Raw genomic sequence first — 17,994 nt, forward strand, 5'->3', positions numbered from 1 at the left:
GTACAATTGACCACTAAATGGTAACACCCGAATAAGTTTTTCAACTTGTTTAAGTCGGAGTCCACGTTAATCAATTCATGGTATAAATATATACTACCAGCATAATATAGTCATCACACAAGTTAATCATCAGAGTATACACATTGAATTATTTACATTGTTTACAATACAGCTGAGATAGGCTCCAGCGCCCCCCGCGACCCCAAAAGGGACAAGCGGTAAAAAAAATGGATGGATGGAATCAAGAAAATTGAGCCAACTAGTAGAAAAAACATGAATCCAACATTTTTTAAATTCCTTGAGGACTTTTCGTCTTGGCGCATACTTAACTGCTATTAAATTAAGTTATCCCCAGTGGCTGATAAGGGCAAAGTGTAGTATTGGTATGTCGTATTTTTGGCATTTTTGACATTTGTCCTTTTTTTTTAAATACGAGTACGTGATTGCAACCATGTTTGTCTTATTTGTTTTAGTGTACAGCTCCACTAATGGACATTGGAGTGTTACTTTAGGTGTACAGCTCCACTAATGGACATTGGAGTGTTACTTTCAAAGGCAAAATTAAAGTATTGCTTGAAACATAATTTTATATGGGACTTTATTGTATTATATGTATAGTACATGTTCCAAAAAGAAAAAAGCATAAAACACCACCAGAATTAGAGATATTACAAGTCAAAGTGATGAAGCTTAGTGTTACGCTCATGACTTGGTGTAACTAAACATTACCCTATAAGATGAAGGCAATTGCATTTTATTGATATTTGAAATGTATTCAATGTTTATAAATTAATATTTAAATATACTAAATGTAAAAAAGGGAATAAATATTAAAAATAAGATCATTAAATGAAATCTAGTTTGGTTACGCCATCATGAGCGCAACACAAGGTTGTAAAAGTTTCAACTACAATTCTAAATAAGATGTCAAAAGCAAACTGAAATCAAATACACACAGCTTAAAGATTGATCAATACCTATTTAAATGTAGTAATACATAAATATGATGATTTATCCAAATATAAAATAAATATACCTGAACAGAACGCTCATGATGGTTACACCAAAAAGTAACTATCGTGTTTTTCTAAGTTTTTGGGGCATTTTTATGCTATTTCCAAGCATCTCCTTTTTATCATCGTTGATTTTAAATGGTCAAACTAATGCATATTATATATGCATGCCCTAGTAAAAAAAAAAAGAGTCATATTTATTTTGATGGTTACATTTTGAAGTACATTTGTGCAGGTGGGTGGGAATGTACCCATTACCAGAGCTGTACACTTTAACGTAGTTGTACGTTGGCCCACATCGGCCACCGTACATGTCGTAATAGCAGTACAAGCACCCACAATTCGCCGCCATCTTGGCTGTTGGGATAGCACTTCTTCCTCTGCCGACAGACGACACCTGCCTCGCTGCCTACGTCTTCCAAGTTGTGGGCTGGCGAAAAATTCGTCTGACATTGTGGAATATTTATCCACAATCGTCATACCTTTCAATTTACAGCAGAACAGTAAGTTGACTGTGGTATTGTCGCTGTTTGAAGTTGTTGCGTCACGCGGAGGTTAGCACAGCATGTTAGCTTAATGACTACACGCTCGAATGGAATTAATGACCTCAGAAGCAATTACACAGCGCGTTATTTGGATGATTTACCGATGTCGGGGGTACATTTAGTAGGTCAAATTTGGCGTTACTTTAATGGTTTATAACGTGCTTTGATCTGGGCCTTGTTAGCAAGCGAATGGCGCTGCATTGTGTGCGACGCGACAAGCATAAGCATTTGGCTTTAATTTCCACGTAAACATTCGTCGCATGAACAAAGTATTGGTTGTAATAATGGTCGTGCATTAGATAACATATTTAAGGCATTTTGGGTGCTTTTGCGACCACTTTCGGTCTAACTATCTAAGTTGACGTGTCACGTGACATAAAATGGCGGCACCTCTAAAACACAAAAGTAGTTATGTCGCTGCACTGGAGTAGTCCTGCGTTTTCATGGCTACATTTCTGTTGTATCGTGTACACAATGGTAACTCATCATCAACGTTCATTTATATAGCCCGTAATCACATAATGCTTTAAAGGGCTTCACAATTGTTTTGCGCTGCTGCGTGCCTTCCGCTCTTTCAAAGTCGCCACTGTCCTCTTACATCAGGGGTGTCAAACTCAAATACAGAGTGGGCCAAAATTTAAAACTGAACAAAGCCGCGGGCCAAGGTTGAACAAATTAACCTTTCTGATAGGGACCCAAACAAGTTTTGCATTAATTATTGAACAAGCAAGGCTTATATAACTTTATAGTGACATGCAAAATCGAGTTTCAAATAATAATAATAAAGATTAAAAAATATCAATGGCATATCAAATACAATTTAAATAAAAATTGAATGCACTGCTTTTAACGTCCTCTACGAGCTGACGTCAGGTGCGCTTTTCATCCCTTCTAACGACGTGCCCGCCCAGTCACAAGATATGTGCGGCTCCTGTACGCGCACACACGTGAATGCAACGCATACTTCATCAACAGCGATACAGGTTACACTGAGAGTGACCGTATTAGCAACTTTAACATTGTTAGAAATATGCGCCACACTGTGAATCCACACCAAACAAGAATGACAAACACATGTCGGGAGAACATCCGCACAGTAGCACAACATAAACACAACAGAACAAATACCCAGAAATCTTTGCAGCAGTAACTCTTCCGGGACGCTACAAGGTGTGTGTGTGTGTGGGGGGGGGCGACGTTTGGAGGTAGGGGGGTGTATATTGTAGCGTCCAGGTGTTGTGCCGGATAATGCACCCCCGGCGTAGAATGCACCCCCTGACAGGAGTGTTATATCAACTAAAGCCCACACTTATAGTTTCCACGTGCAAGATTGAATCTATTTAAAAAAGTTATTAATAGGGGGGTTACCCACATATGCGGTCCTCTCCAAGGTTTCTCATAGTCATTCACATTGACGTCCCACTGGGGTGAGTTTTCCTTGCCCGTATGTGGGCTCTGTACCGAGGATGTCGTTGTGGCTTGTACAGCCCTTTGAGACACTTGTGATTTAGGGCTATATAAATAAACATTGATTGATTGATTGATTGATTCATTGAATAAGAAGCCAAAAGTGCAAAAACAATAATGTTCGTGTTGGAGGAGTTGTGAATGAATGAAATATGAAATCCATGCAGCAGTCGCTGCTGGGCCACAACATTAGGTACACCTGCAGACTGCAGCACGGATTTCATATTTTATTATTGATTATTTTACGCCGGGGGTGCATTATCCATCACAACACCTGGACGCTACAATATACACCCCCGCTACCTCCAACCCCCACACACACCTTGTAGCGTCCCGGAAGAGTTACTGCTGCAAAAGGTTCCGGGTATTTCTGTTGTGTTTATGTTGTGTTACTGTGTGGATGTTCTCCCGAAATGTGTTTGTCATTCTTGTTCGGTGTGGATTCACAGTGTGGCGTATATTTCTAACAATGTTAAAGGTTTTCATACTGGCACCCTCAGTGTAACCTGTATCGCTGAAGATCAAGTATGCGTTGCATTCACTTCAGTGGGCGTGCCACAGCTGCACATATTATGTAACTGGGCCAGCACTTGTTGGATTGGACGAAAAGAGGACGTTACAATTCTCGGTAGGGTCATTGAAATTTCAGAGTCTCCCGGGAGGTTTGGCAAGTATGAGAATTAGCTGTGTACCGCGGCACCGCCGCTGTATATAATCTGCGGGCCAGCTCTAGTGTTAATTTAATATCGCCTCACGGGCCAAGTGAAATTACACGGCGAGACAAATTTTGCCCGCGGGCCGGAGTTTGACACCCATGTCTTAGATTGTGTAGATTAGAGATGTCCGATAATGGCTTTTTTGCAGATATTCCGATATTGTCCAACTCTTAATTACCGATTTCGATATCAACCGATACAGATATATACAGTCGTGGAATTAACACATTGTTATGCTTAATTTTGTTGTGATGCCCCGCTGGATGCATTAAACAATGTAACTTTACCATGAATTGATTAACGTGGACCCCGACTGACAAGGTGAAAAACTATTCGGGTGTTACCATTTAGTGGTCAATTGTACGGAATATGTACTGTACTGTGCAATCTACTAATACAAGTTTCAATCAATCAACAAGGTTTTAAAATAAGAGAACAACTTCAACTCCAGTTATGGAAAAAAGTGGCAAAATGTCACTACCATATTTATTATTGAAGTCACAAAGTGCATTATTTTTTTTAACATGCCTCAAAACAGCAGCTTGGAATTTGGGACATGAGATAATTCTAATACCCACTACAACTATGGGAAATACTATACTTTGACTTTCACAAAGTGCATTATTTTTTTTAAACATGCCTCAAAACAACAGCTACAAAAACAATGAAGGCACACAGCTTCAGTCCAGAGTATACTAGAGCAGTGGTCCCCAACCACCGGGATCGGTACCGGTCCGTGGACTGATTGGTACCGGGCCGCGGCCGCACAAGAAATAAAATTTAAAAAAAAAATATATATATATATATATATTTTTTTTTAAATTACATCAACATAAAAATCACAATATATACATTATTTATCAATACAATCTGCAAGGATACAGTCCGTAAGCACACATGATTGTATTTCTTTATGACAAAAAAAAACACCATGTGTGTTCGTGTGTTATGATGATCATTTTTCCCATGGTCTGTGAACACACCGTGTTGGCAGAGTGTGAGGAAGTTTGGTTCTGTATCTGTTAGTGAGAGACGGAAGTGTGTGCATGGGAGGAATACGTGTTGAAATTGGGCCGGTTGTTAGCATAAGATTGGACATAAGACCGTGACAATTAGAGATGTCCAATAATATCGGACTGCCGATATTATCGGCCGATAAATGCTTTTAAATGTAATATCGGAAATTATCGGTATCTGTTTCAAAAAGTAAAATTTATGACTTTTTAAAACGCCGCTGTACGGAGTGGTACACGGACGTAGAGAGAAGTACAGAGCGCCAATAAACCTTAAAGGCACTGCCTTTGCGTGCTGGCCCAATCACATAATATCTACAGCTTGTCACACACACAAGTGAATGCAAGGCATACTTGGTCAACAGCCATACAGGTCACACTGAGGGAGGCCGTATAAACAACTTTAACACTGTTACAAATATGCGCCACACTGTGAACCCACACCAAACAAGAATGACAAACACATTTCGGGAGAACATCCGCACCGTAACACAACAGAGCAAATGCCCAGAACCCCTTGCAGCACTAACTCTTTCGGGACGCTACAATATACACCCCCGCTACCCCCTAGACCCCCCGCCTCAAACCCACCCTGCCCACCTCAACCTCCTCATGCTCTCTCAGGGAGAGCATGTCCCAAATTCCAAGCTGCTGTTTTGAGGCATGTTAAAAAAAATAATACACTTTGTGACTTCAATAATAAATATGGCATTGCCATGTTGGCATTTTTTTCCATAACTTGAGTTGGTTTATTTTGGAAAACCTTGTTACATTGTTTAATGCATCCAGCGGCGCATAACAACAAAATTAGGCATAATAATGTGTTAATTCCATGACTGTATATATCGGTATCGGTTGATATGGGAATCGGTAATTAAGAGTTGGACAATATCGGAGAATGCTATACACCTGCTGTTAAATTATCCTGCCTGAAACTCTTAAGCTACTTGTATCTAAGCTTCTTAAACTTTACTCAGCACTTATTTCTACCTGTCCCAGTTTCCAGCTCTCTTAGCGGTTAGCTTAGCTATTAGCATGCCTGCTCCTGGTTGTTCTTTTTGTGCAACACGTTTAGCCTCATCCAAACACGTTTAGCCTCGTCCAAATACTTGATAAGGATACTTAAAATATCAAAAAATGCAGTTAATTTACAGTAACGGATGTGAATATTATTATTGAAGGCGGGCGGCTCCACACTGTGTGAAGAGACACTGCTAGCTTGTCAGCCTAGTGACTAAAAATAAATACAATATTAGCCAGAGGGGTTTCGTGTTTGTGCTCAGCATTAGAAGGCATTATTCACTTACTTATACAACAAAATCGGCCGATTCTGATACGGCATATCCCTAATTTACACACGTTATCTATTTTTCTCCACTATTGATTTAAATTATGATATATAAAAAAAGAAAAACATTTAGTTTTTGTTTTAATTAAATTAATTGTGAAAAATTATGTAGATACTTTTTTTTCAGTGATGGTTTGAAATGGGAAAACAACACGGATTAAATATCATGGTCAGGTGTCTCTAATTTAAAGCAGGGAAGGAAAAACTGCAACCATATACGACCTATTACGTTTTTTAATCCGGTCCGCCAGATGTTTCTCGATTATTTTTCAAAGCTGTAGCTGGCAATAGGGTTTGCACCGCTACCAGAAGTAAATCAAAATACATACTTTACTGCTTTTTACAATGAGAGAACATTACTATTCAGCAGAAATAAGTTAAAGTTACTGTTGGTTTGGCCCTCCAACAAAGTTGAGATGTTTGAGTTCAGCCTCCGGTTGAAATGAATCGCACAGTTTTGATGTAAAGTGTTTTTTTTGCCAAACTGAGAAGTTGCTTAGCGCAAACACTAAATGTCCACAATGTTAATTTTTACAGGAGTAAGTCTCAAATCGTCAGGAACATCACTTCGTATTGTCCACCAAAGCAACACAATGATCACAAGGAGAAGAGGCCATTGTCACCCTGAGCTGAAGTCCCGAGAAGTTGAAGTATGCAGCGCTGTGAAAGCTATTGAAGACCTCCCAAATCTACCTGAGGAGTTCCCAGCTGATGACTTTGACAGTGCTGGAATCGAGCTAGACGACTTGTTTGGAATTGAATCCCTAAAATGGACTCTTGAGCGAGACGCAACCTCCCCTATCTTTGACGTGGAGCTCGGTGAGTACAGCACCCAGAACCGAGATAGTGGAGCTGAAGACTCGACCGCCTGCTCTCCAGAGAACATGTCGTCCGCCTTGAAGATCAGGAACAAGCAAATGCAGTCTTTCGCCGTGGGCAACAAAAACGCCATTGCCGCCAGGTTGAATCGTCTCAAAAAGAAAGAGTACATAAACAGCCTGGAAAAGAAAGTGGGTATGATGTCCACAGAAAACAACACGCTCAAAGTGGAAAACTCTCAGTTGACCAAAAGAGTGGAGGAACTGGAAGATGAGACCAGGTACCTGCGAGCTGTGCTGGCCAATGAGAGCATGTTAGCTCAGCTGTTGTCACGGCTGAGCGGTGTGAATGGCATGAAATTATCCTCCTCACTTTTCCAGGGCGCCGACTCAAACGAGCACAACTACGCGCTCCCAAGGAAACGTGTGAAAGTGGAGGAGAAAGAGACCTCGGGCGGCGTGTGCCTCCACGTTGACAAGAACCATGTCTCAGTGGAGTTCTGCACTAAGTGTGCAGAGAGTGCAAGCACGTCGCTTAAAATGTAGGGTCAAGTACTTGTTTTCAACTTTTGAGACAGAACTTTATGTGGCTCAATCTACTGGCCATCTATGTTGGAGGAAGACTGTTGAATTAACTCTATACATAAGAACTGCTGATTGTGCATGTACTTAATGACATGTTGGCTTGACTGATCGTTACTGCTAAACCTTGTTGACAGTTTCTTCTAGGTAATGGTTGATCTACCATGAGGGACGAATGGCTCTGAACACCTAAACCTGCTTGAACTCCATGGTAAGGATCAGACCAGAAAGAGTTTAGACCTCCAGCGCTGACAATACTATACTTTGACTTTTGAAAATAATTTTGGTATTACGACAAGGTTATTTTGATTAGCTTTTTTGTACCAGTTTGGTTATAACTAAAGTGTAAAAGCTATGAAAGTTAAATCCTTTTAAAAGCAATGCACAGAAGATGTAGAAATGGCGGTGAAGGTCCACAAAGAGTCCTTTTTAACTGCTTTTCCAAACACACGAGTCCTAATTGAACGTGTTTATTTTTGTTCATGAATCTCTTTGTGAACCAGCACCATTACACAAAAGAATACTTTGATTCAGCGCCACTTGTTTTTCTTTATTGCTGAAGTGGATTCTGCTGGTGGAGGTTGAAGAGACTCGACAAGCTGCTGCCAACGTGGCCTGCTATTTTGATTTTTTTTTTTAAAGGTAGTATCGGTAACAATGGTATGTCACTTTATTACCTTTTTTGTTAAAGTGTTGTCTGCGTTTTGTTCTGCACTTCAGACAACAGTTTTTGGGAGTTCAGTGCAGCTGCCCCATTGTTTGTTTCCCTCCTTGTTGGAGTTCATTGAAATTCTACATTAAAGTTAGGTGATCACTTATCACCACCAGTTGTAATGACATGTAAATGTATACATAACTTTGAATATGTGTCGGATAATTGACTTCTGACTATTGTTGAACAAATAAATCCTATTTTAATTGTTTCACTTGTAGATATTTATATGTATTTGCTCTGGACCTGTTGATATTAATGCATCTCTTTTTTTCTTTCTAAACAGCAAGCTCTCTGCTGATAAAGATCTTACTTTTCCTCAACATTTGGGTCAAGTCTGGTAAAGGTTGGAAGTACAATGCACACATTAGAACAAAGGCCCCAAGGGTTATTTAATCAAATAATGGCCGAGCGAAGTATCTGCTTCAACTGTGCACATTTTCTAACTTTAAAAGGGGAACTGCACTTTTTTTTGGAATTTGCGTATCATTCACAACCCATATGTAAGACAAAAACATTTGTTTTTCTTTTTATTATGAATTTGAATGTGTAAAACGCTAGCAAAAGTCAGCTAATAATGGGCCCAATCCAAAGGCCTCCATTAACATTTTCTATACGTTCTGTAAGCATAGTGTATACATAATGTAACCGGCACAATAATATTTACATATTTGCTCATCACCACGTTGGCAAACTACTACAACACTAGTACTAATCATGTCAGACTTCATGAGAGTAAAAGACTACACAAGGATATATGATGATGCTTATTTATATATTATATGTTTTAGACTGGATGTAAAGAAAATTAACTCAAAGGTTTAGAAGCTGTCTGCTAAAAAGATCCAGCTCTGGTGAAATACTTAATGATCATGCAGCAGTAAGTTCTTAACAAGATATACAAACTATTAACATAATAAAACAATCACTTACTGTACAATGTTTGCTCTCACTGGAATGCTGACTGATGGGATGTTTATATCTTCCCGTTTGGATAAAGAATTAACCGTAATCCTTACGCAGGTTAAAAAAAAAGTGCCGCAAATTAGCGTAGTTGTGTCTTTCTTGCTATCTCCGGGTCTAAGTTGGATGTCAAAGTTGACCAACTTCTCGATTTATGTCCACAACCTTCCACTATCCAGGTTAGAGGCATGATTTATAATCTAGAATTAACTTTCACCAACTCAAGAGGCGATGCAGCAGCTCAGTATGTCAATGTAGCTGCATAAGCTAGTTAGCTCTCTGTGATCACGGCGCTACTAAAAATAGTTTGTCTGCGTTGGCGCTTATTAATAATCATGGCACGAGATGTAAGTGTAGTATTGTTGGCGGTTTTTGGATTTTTTTTAGAGGGCTTTATGGGCGGAATAGTGTACACCCAGTAGCTGCATCGTTAGTCACCTCGTACTTGTCCTTTTTTTAAGAATTAAAAAGCATAAAAAAGAAAAGCGTTTCTGGTTTTACAGAGAGATTGTAAATTATAGGCAAATTTCCGAAAAGTGCAGTTCCCTTTTAAATTCAGACATCATGCTTTAGTCTATGACAAAACTATCAAAGACTATGGCTGCATCTACGTCCAAAGAGCTAAATTAAGAGCTTCCTCTAGTAGGCAAAAAAAATCTTTCTGTCTTGAATAAAATACTTCCGTAAACAAAAAAGAAGCATTGTACATTGCATGCAAATAAATAATGATCTCCAACATTGAAAAGTGCAAACTTAAAACTTTTGCCTTGAATAAAATACTGTAAAAGAAAATGTAGCATTACACACTGCATGCACATGAACTACAATTAATCAAGAATACTAATCAACAAATAGTAATACAAAATAATCAGATCAATAAAGTGCAAACTTAAAACTTCTGTCTTGAATAAAAAAACTTTTGTAAATACAAACGTAGTATTGTACATTGTATGCAAATAAATAAAGTAAAACATTGAGCGGACTCATTTTAGTAAGTGGATAAACGCAGGCGACTGCTCTGTGCATTGTGCTCCTTTCTTATCATACGTGGTATTTTGTGTAAATGATTCCACTACAATAAACTGCTTTTAGCGAGAGTTTGTTCTTGTTCGCCTCGTAAACAGTTTTTTTCCCCTCGCATGCGACTGAATGCTGTTTTGGATGCTGCTTTTTTTTTTTTTAAACAAACTTTGAACCATTTGTTGCCACTAATCTAATTCACTGGCAACACATTTCTTAGAAACAAACGTCTCGCTCTTGTTATCATTAGCGTTAGCCATTTATTGCTAGATGTGTGCCTCTCCGCTAAAGAAATAATTGCGGTGGAAGTTCATGGGGGTAAAAAGTATAAGATTTTTTTATATTGTCTGCAACAAAAAATTCTTAATTTAGTGCTAAAATCGATTTATAGTCCGGGCCATAGGTTAGCAACCCAAAATGTTGAAAGAGCCATATTGGACCAAAAATATAAATTTGACTAGAGCCGCAAAAAAATATACACCTTATGTAAGTGTTATAATGAAGGCAACAAATAATGTGCCTACTATCAAAATTATTATGTGCCGCAAGGCAAATCTTCGTTGACAGAAATGTTAAAATGTAATATTCTACACATTTTTAAAACATTAGTAAACGGAGGCTTCTCAGAGGGTCTTAGAATGGCCAAAGGTATAGATGTGTGTCCAAGTAAAAGGAAACGACAGGCTGTCTTCTAATGGATTTATTACAATCTTAGCAAGCTGGGTAATTTTTGCTGTGGTCTGGAACAACATGGCACACAAACAACTATCAGAAATGCAGCCAATATTACATTCAGATAATGTGTCATGAGACTTGCAAATATGAATTAAATACACAAAGGACATAAGTTAAAGGTGTAAAATTGAATGATCTTAAACAAGGCATAATGATGCAATATGTACCGGGTACATACAGCTAGCCTAAATAGCATGCTAACATTGATTAGCTTGCAGTCATGCAGTGACCAAATACGCCTGATTAGCACTCCCAACAAGTCAATAACATCAACAAAGCTCACCTTTGTGCATTCATGCACAGTATAAAACAGTGGACAAAATGAGACAAAGGAGTGGCATAAAACAGTCTTTCTGTGGCAGCGTCTGAGGAAGTTGTACATGTAAAACTGTTGCGTCACAGTCCCCACGACAGTGTTGAGTTCAAGGACCGCCAAAATTAGGACAAAACGGCGCTCGCCAAATACTCTAAGTGAAGGATAAACACAAACATATTAAACATTGATCTTTCTAACAATTAGGAAGGTTTCTTTCTGGTTTGTCCTTCTACAGAAAACAATAATAAAACCATATTAATAATTTTTTTGGGCTGAAAACCGCATGCGGCTCTAGAGCCGTGGGTTGCAGCCCCCCGTCCCAGGCTTATGCCATGTCATGTTTTTGATATCTGTCTTTAATTCAATGAATATCATCCACTTCTGTTTCTCTTCCCTGTCCTGTTTCTCTTCCCTGTCCTTCACACTCACTTTCTTTACAACCATGCTTGGGAAAACAAAGTTATGTCCATCTCGAGCTATAAGCTAATGCTAGCTAGTAAAAGCGGATGTTTTGGTCGGATCTTACAGGGTTCGCTGTGACTTTCACTACGCCAACTAGTGGTGCGGAGGCATGCAACCTTGCGCAAGAAAATGAGTAGAGGCAGCTCATATTCCAAAAAAATTGATTACTTGTAAGTGGAAATAATACTTTAGAGAATAAATATTGTGTTCTCGATAGTATTACAGTTCAAAAGCTTTGAAAACGTGTCCAGGCATGACAGAAAATAATTGTGAACCACTGACGGTGTTTATTAGTCGCTTTGCAAAGTTAAGTTTTAGGCTCAACCAGATATGAACACAAGTAGGTAGGGCTGCCCCCTCTATACAGAGAACGTGTGATCCGTGAGGAGCCCCGCTTTGCATGAAGAAGCGCATCTAAAAGGTCAATTATTGACAGGGTACCTCTGAAATTTTGCCGCAAAATTATTCCTAGCCCTTTCTTGCTCCACCACTGATCAGAATATAATGGCAGGTTTGCCCATTGTGTTGTTTTGCAAAGCAGCAGTTATTGAGTTCACATCCCAATTGTAGGGTTAATACATTTGTTTTAATGATTGTAAAACATTTAATTTGCAGTAAAAAAAAACGATTGAACAATTTTCCATGTCTTCATTTAAAGTACAAAACGTGCATCGAAATAAATTAAAGTTTGATTTTAAAAAGTTAAAAAATAGTTTCACATAGTGTGAAAGAAAATTATAATGGGAAGTGGGGCATCCAGACAAAATTGTCCTTGCTCCCGAGCTTAACGGGAAACCACTTTTTTTTTTTTGACGTTTTGCCTATCGTTCACAATCTAATTAAAGGCATGATGGATGTATTTTTAAGGCATTTTAACTCAAATGAAAATAAAATTCTGCTTATAGCATAAAACCCAAAAGATAACCATACAAAAAGCACCAACAATACTCCATTTACATTTGGTGATTTGAATATTAACAAGTATTAGTGATGCTGTTATTATAAACGCTAACACAAACTATTTATAGCGGCGCCCTGATCACTTCCTGTGTGCCTATGTTTACATCATCGACTGATCAGCTACTTCCTCTTTTCCTTGCTCGTGTAAGTTTATTGTAGATTATAAATCATTCATCTCACCTGGATAGTAGAAGGCTGAGGACATATTCCGACAAGTTGGTACACTTTGACAGTCAATTTACCCCTGGGAATGGCGAGAACGACACAGAAAAACGCTTGGTTCCACCAAACTTTTCTTAGTGAGGATTATGAGTTATTTTTCATTTAAGTGGGAGTATATGAACATCCTAGCAGTCTGCATCCTAATGACAGCAGACCTTGTACAGTAAATAATGCTTTATTATGTTTGTTGGCTCTCATAAAATCTGCAGTGAGTAATAATCAGTGATGTAGTAAGAAAAAAAAAGCGAACTAGATGCGTTTTTTAAATTAATGCACCACGTATGCTTAAAATGGTCAAAATACGTAAATATTATAAATGTTACAACATTACATATATATCATGTATATAAAACCGTAATGGAGGTGTTAGGATGTTTTTAAGGGCTTTATAGGCAGAATAGAGCAGCTCCCTTAGGCTCCATTGTAAGCTGATTTTTGATTGATTTTATTTAATATTTAGAAAGCAAAAAAGAACGTTTTCTTGTCTACCATAAGAATTGTGAATGATAGGCAAAATTCCCCCAAACAGCACTTTTTGGGGAATTTTGCCATTCGTTCACAATCTTTATGACAGACATGACGACGGATGTGTATTTTTCAAATGCATTCTAAAAAATAAATGCGACAGCCCTTTGAGACACTTGTGATTAGGGCTATATAAATAAACATTGATTGATTGATCAAAAGTCCGCTTACAATGAAGCCTGAGAGTATCTCTATTCTGCCTATAAAACCCTTAAAAACATCCAAACACCTCCATTAAAGTTGTATATTCATGATGTAAGTATATATGTAATGTAGTAACATTTATAATAACAATTGATCATTTTAAGCATACGCGGTGCATTAATATAAAAAACGCATTGAGTTCGCTTTTTTTTCCCTCACTACATCAATGATTATTTACTCACTGCAGACTTTGAGAGCCAACAGACCATACTTGCCAACCTTGAGACCTCCGATTTCGGGGGGTTGGGGCGTGGTTAAGAGGGGAGGAGTATTATTTACAGCTAGAATTCACCAAGTCAAGTATTTCATGTATATATATATATATATATACACTACCGTTCAAAAGTTTGGGGTCACCCAAACAATTTTGTGGAATAGCCTTTATTTCTAAGAACAAGAATAGACTGTCGAGTTCAGATGAAAGTTCTCTTTTTCTGGCCATTTTGAGCGTTTAATTGACCCCACAAATGTGATGCTCCAGAAACTCAATCTGCTCAAAGGAAGGTCAGTTTTGTAGCTTCTGTAACGAGCTAAACTGTTTTCAGATGTGTGAACATGATTGCACAAGGGTTTTCTAATCATCAATTATCCTTCTGAGCCAATGAGCAAACACATTGTACCATTTAGAACACTGGAGTGATAGTTGCTGGAAATGGGCCTCTATACACCTATGTAGATATTGCACCAAAAACCAGACATTTGCAGCTAGAATAGTCATTTCATAGTCATAGTCATAGTCAGTTCATCCTGAAAATATGCAAACAAATCTGTTTAGATAATTAAAACTTCAAACTTGCATAAATAAATCTTAAGGAACATAACTTGGCTTCTGAGAGCTTCAAAATGTAATGAATAAAATGCTGAAGTTGTTGATAAACAAGCAACTATTTTAATAATTACTGTAAATATGGTCATTTTAAATTAATTTTTATTTTAATGTATAATTCTATGGCTGGATGTAATGAGTCAGAAAAAATACAAATAAAAATACAATTAATTTGGATGTTTTTAGCAAAATATAGTAAAATTGTATTTAGTTTTTTATTTATTAAATATATTTATTTTTAGGTAAGATAAACATAATAATACAATTTATCTCTAGTCTGGATGGTTTAGTTCTTGTCACCCTGTTGTCCTCCCGTCTCTTCCCCAAGGATGGCTCCATGAGCTGGGCAAACGCCTGGAGATGCCCTACGTCAACAACACGGTCGGTGGCCCGTCGGTGCGCAGCTCGTACATCGCCGCCCTCTACTTCACCCTCAGCAGCCTGACCAGCGTCTGCTTTGGCAACGTGTGCGCCAACACGGACGCCAAGAAGATCTTCTCCATCTGCACCATGCTCATCGGCGGTATGCCGGACACCTCATATGGAATAACGTGATTGGGCAGGCACGCTGTTTATATTGTGAAAAAGCGGACGTGAAAAAGGCTGTCCTCACTCAGGTCCGCATGGAGCTGGAGGGGGGCGTGGCCTACAGCTCCGTCTGAAAAACGGGAGATTTTCGGGGAGAATATTTGTCCCGGGAGATTTTCGGGAGAGGCGCTGAATTTCGGGAGTCTCCCGGAAAATTTGGGAGGGTTGGCAAGTATACAACAGACATAATAAAACATCACTTACTGTACAAGGTCTGCTGTCATTAGGATGCCGACTGCTAGGAAGTTCATATATTCCCATTTAGATGAATAATGACTCATAATCTTCATGAAGAAAAGGGTTGGGGGGGAGGGGAGGGGGGTGTCGTCCTCACTAGTTCCAGGTCCTACAAAGTGTCCCAATTAGTCAGATTATATTCTCAGCCATCTACTGTCCAGGTGAGATGCATGATTTATGATTTTGAATAAACTTACACGAACAAGGAAACGAGAAAGCAGCTGATTAGTTGATGATGTAAACATAGGCACACAGGAAGTGATCACGTCGCTGCTATAAATAGGTGGTCTGCTTCAGCGTTTATTATAACAATATCACTAATACTTGTTAATGTTCAAGTCACCAGATGTAGGAGTATTGTTATCGGATTTTATAGTGGAGCTCCCATTGGCTCAGCTGTAAGGAGACTTTTATTTACATTTGTATTTAGAATGCATACAAAAAGAAAAATGTGTTATTGTCTTACATAATGATTGTCAATGATAGGCAACATTCCCCACAAAGATACAATTTATATTTTTTGGTGAAAATTATTTGTCAATCCATTTTAGATTTAGCTGTTGTTCACCCACCTGCTCCCAGTGCCACCCACACTGGTTTAAATGGAACTTGGATAATGGTTTTACTATGTAAAGAGCTTTGAGTCACTAGAGAAAAGTGCTATATAAATATAATTCACAACCTGCTGTAGTCTAACAGTACACATTGTAATCAGTCAATGGAACAATAAATGTATTGCTTCCATTATGGTTTTAAACCAGGGGTATCCAACATGCGGCACACGGGGTCCGATTGTCACTCCCAGCTCTTCACTATTGATAGATCATTTGTAGTGCAGCAAAATATGTTTTAATATAAATAATTACTTCTTTTTTTTCCATTTAAGGTAAAAAAACATTTGAAATAAATAATGAACGAAAAGGAGCAGAAAGAAGTAAAACTTACGTGTCCCCATTCAAACTGTCCAAAGATAGGTGTGCCAGGGTTGTGGCATCATGTTCAAAAAGACTTGAGGCTGTAATTGCTGCCAAAGGAGCATCAACAAAGGGTCTGAATGCTTGTATGTACGTGTGATTTGAGTTTTTTATTTTTAATAAATTTGCAAAAAATGTCCACATTTCTGATTTTTCCTTTCAAGATGGGGTCCTGGGTGTACATTATCTAGGAAAAAAAATGAACTTTTTTTTATTTCAGCAAAATAGCTGGAATGAAACAAAGTGTGAAACATTTAAAGGGGTCTGAATTACTTCTGTACCCACTACATATGCCCACTATCAACAAAATGGGGATGTTGAGCTTTTTTGACTGGAATTTCAGGATGAACAGGAAACATATTTGTCAACATTTGCATTTGAATAGATGGGAAATGTGAGGATGAAAGAGAATGTTTTAAATAATCATTCCAATTAAAGCAGGACTTTTCGGTCCATTCATTATTCAAAACGTTAGGGGAAAAGTTGTGCAAAAAGCTGCGAATCGTTAAAATACTTCAATGTGCATTAAAAAGATAAAATGTCAATTTAAGTGGACCTGTTGTGATTTTACCCAAGTCTACACTTGATCTTTATTTTCATTAGCATTATCACAAAGCAAACAATTTAACCTTACACTGCCTGATAGGAATTAATTGAGACTTTTATTAGTAGGTTGCACAGTGAAGTACATATTCCGTACAATTGACCACTAAATGGTAACACCCGAATAAGTTTTTCAACTTGTTAAAGTCTGAATCCAATTCAGAATATTTTGTCAGTACCCTGAAAAGTGTTGTTCACAAACATTTAGTTTTTAATTTGACTGAGTTAGAACTGCAACATGTTTCAACTTCCAGGACAAACGGTAGGAAATGGATGGATGGATGTTTTATTTTTCTTTTAATACATATTTGTATGCCGGTAACTTTAAATGCCCCAAAATGTATTTGTTTGTTTGTTGATGATTTTTAAGTTACTGAAAATAATATCAGAAAATTCTTCAACATAAATAAAATGACAAAAAGTCACCAACTGCGCCTTTGAAATGTAGTCAGCTACATTAAATCTTCACTCCTACCCACTTCTCTAAAGTGGGCTGGCTCAAGGTGGAGGACAGAGTTAAACAACTTGCACTGAGCCTAGTCTATAAAATCCGCTACACCTCCCTGATACCGAAGTACATGTCAAACTACTTCCTTAACGTAAATGACCGCCATAACCAAAACACCAGGGGGTGCTCCACTAACCACGTTAAACCCAGATTCCGAACTAACAAAGGTCTTAACTCATTCTCTTTCTATGCCACATCAATGTGGAATGCGCTGCCAACAGGTATAAAAGAAAGGGCATCTCTATCCTCCTTCAAAACCGCAATAAAAGTTCACCTCCAGGCAGCTACAACCCTAAACTAACACCCTCCCCGGATTGCTAATAATCAAATGTAAACAATCAAATGCAGATACTTTTTCTTTTTCTTATGCCTTCTGATCTCTCTCTCTCTCTCTCTCTCTCTCTCTCTCTCTCTCTCTCTCTCTCTCTCTCTCTCTCTCTCTCTCTCCTCATCTCTCTCTCTCTCTTCTCTCTATGTCCACTACTTGATGTCCATATCCCCCCCCACCCCCCCCTCCGCACCCCTGATTGTAAATAATGTAAATAATTCAATGTGATTATCTTATGTGATGACTGTATTATGATGATAGTATATGATAGTATCTGTATCATGAATCAATTTAAGTGGACCCCGACTT

General features: G+C 38.3%; 1 protein-coding gene across 2 annotated transcripts; it reads left to right on the plus strand.

Moving 5' to 3' along the window:
* The first annotated feature begins 1,335 nt into the window (after window positions 1-1,335).
* crebzf (CREB/ATF bZIP transcription factor) lies at window positions 1,336-8,428 on the plus strand. Of its 2 annotated transcripts, XR_009826836.1 has the most exons (5): window positions 1,336-1,516; window positions 6,640-7,201; window positions 7,302-7,462; window positions 7,640-7,713; window positions 8,065-8,428. XR_009826836.1 is itself a non-coding variant. In XM_062054199.1 (3 exons), exons 2-3 carry the CDS (start codon window positions 6,696-6,698, stop codon window positions 7,348-7,350), a joined length of 555 nt encoding a protein of 184 aa, XP_061910183.1. In that variant the 5' UTR covers window positions 1,336-1,516; window positions 6,640-6,695; the 3' UTR covers window positions 7,351-8,428. The 2 variants fall into 2 exon arrangements, 1 of the variants encoding a protein (XP_061910183.1); XM_062054199.1 differs by having other exon boundaries at window positions 7,302-8,428.
* Window positions 8,429-17,994: the final 9,566 nt, after the last annotated feature.

This window comes from Entelurus aequoreus, linkage group LG07, assembly GCF_033978785.1.
Source record: "Entelurus aequoreus isolate RoL-2023_Sb linkage group LG07, RoL_Eaeq_v1.1, whole genome shotgun sequence".
NCBI lineage: Eukaryota > Metazoa > Chordata > Actinopteri > Syngnathiformes > Syngnathidae > Entelurus > Entelurus aequoreus.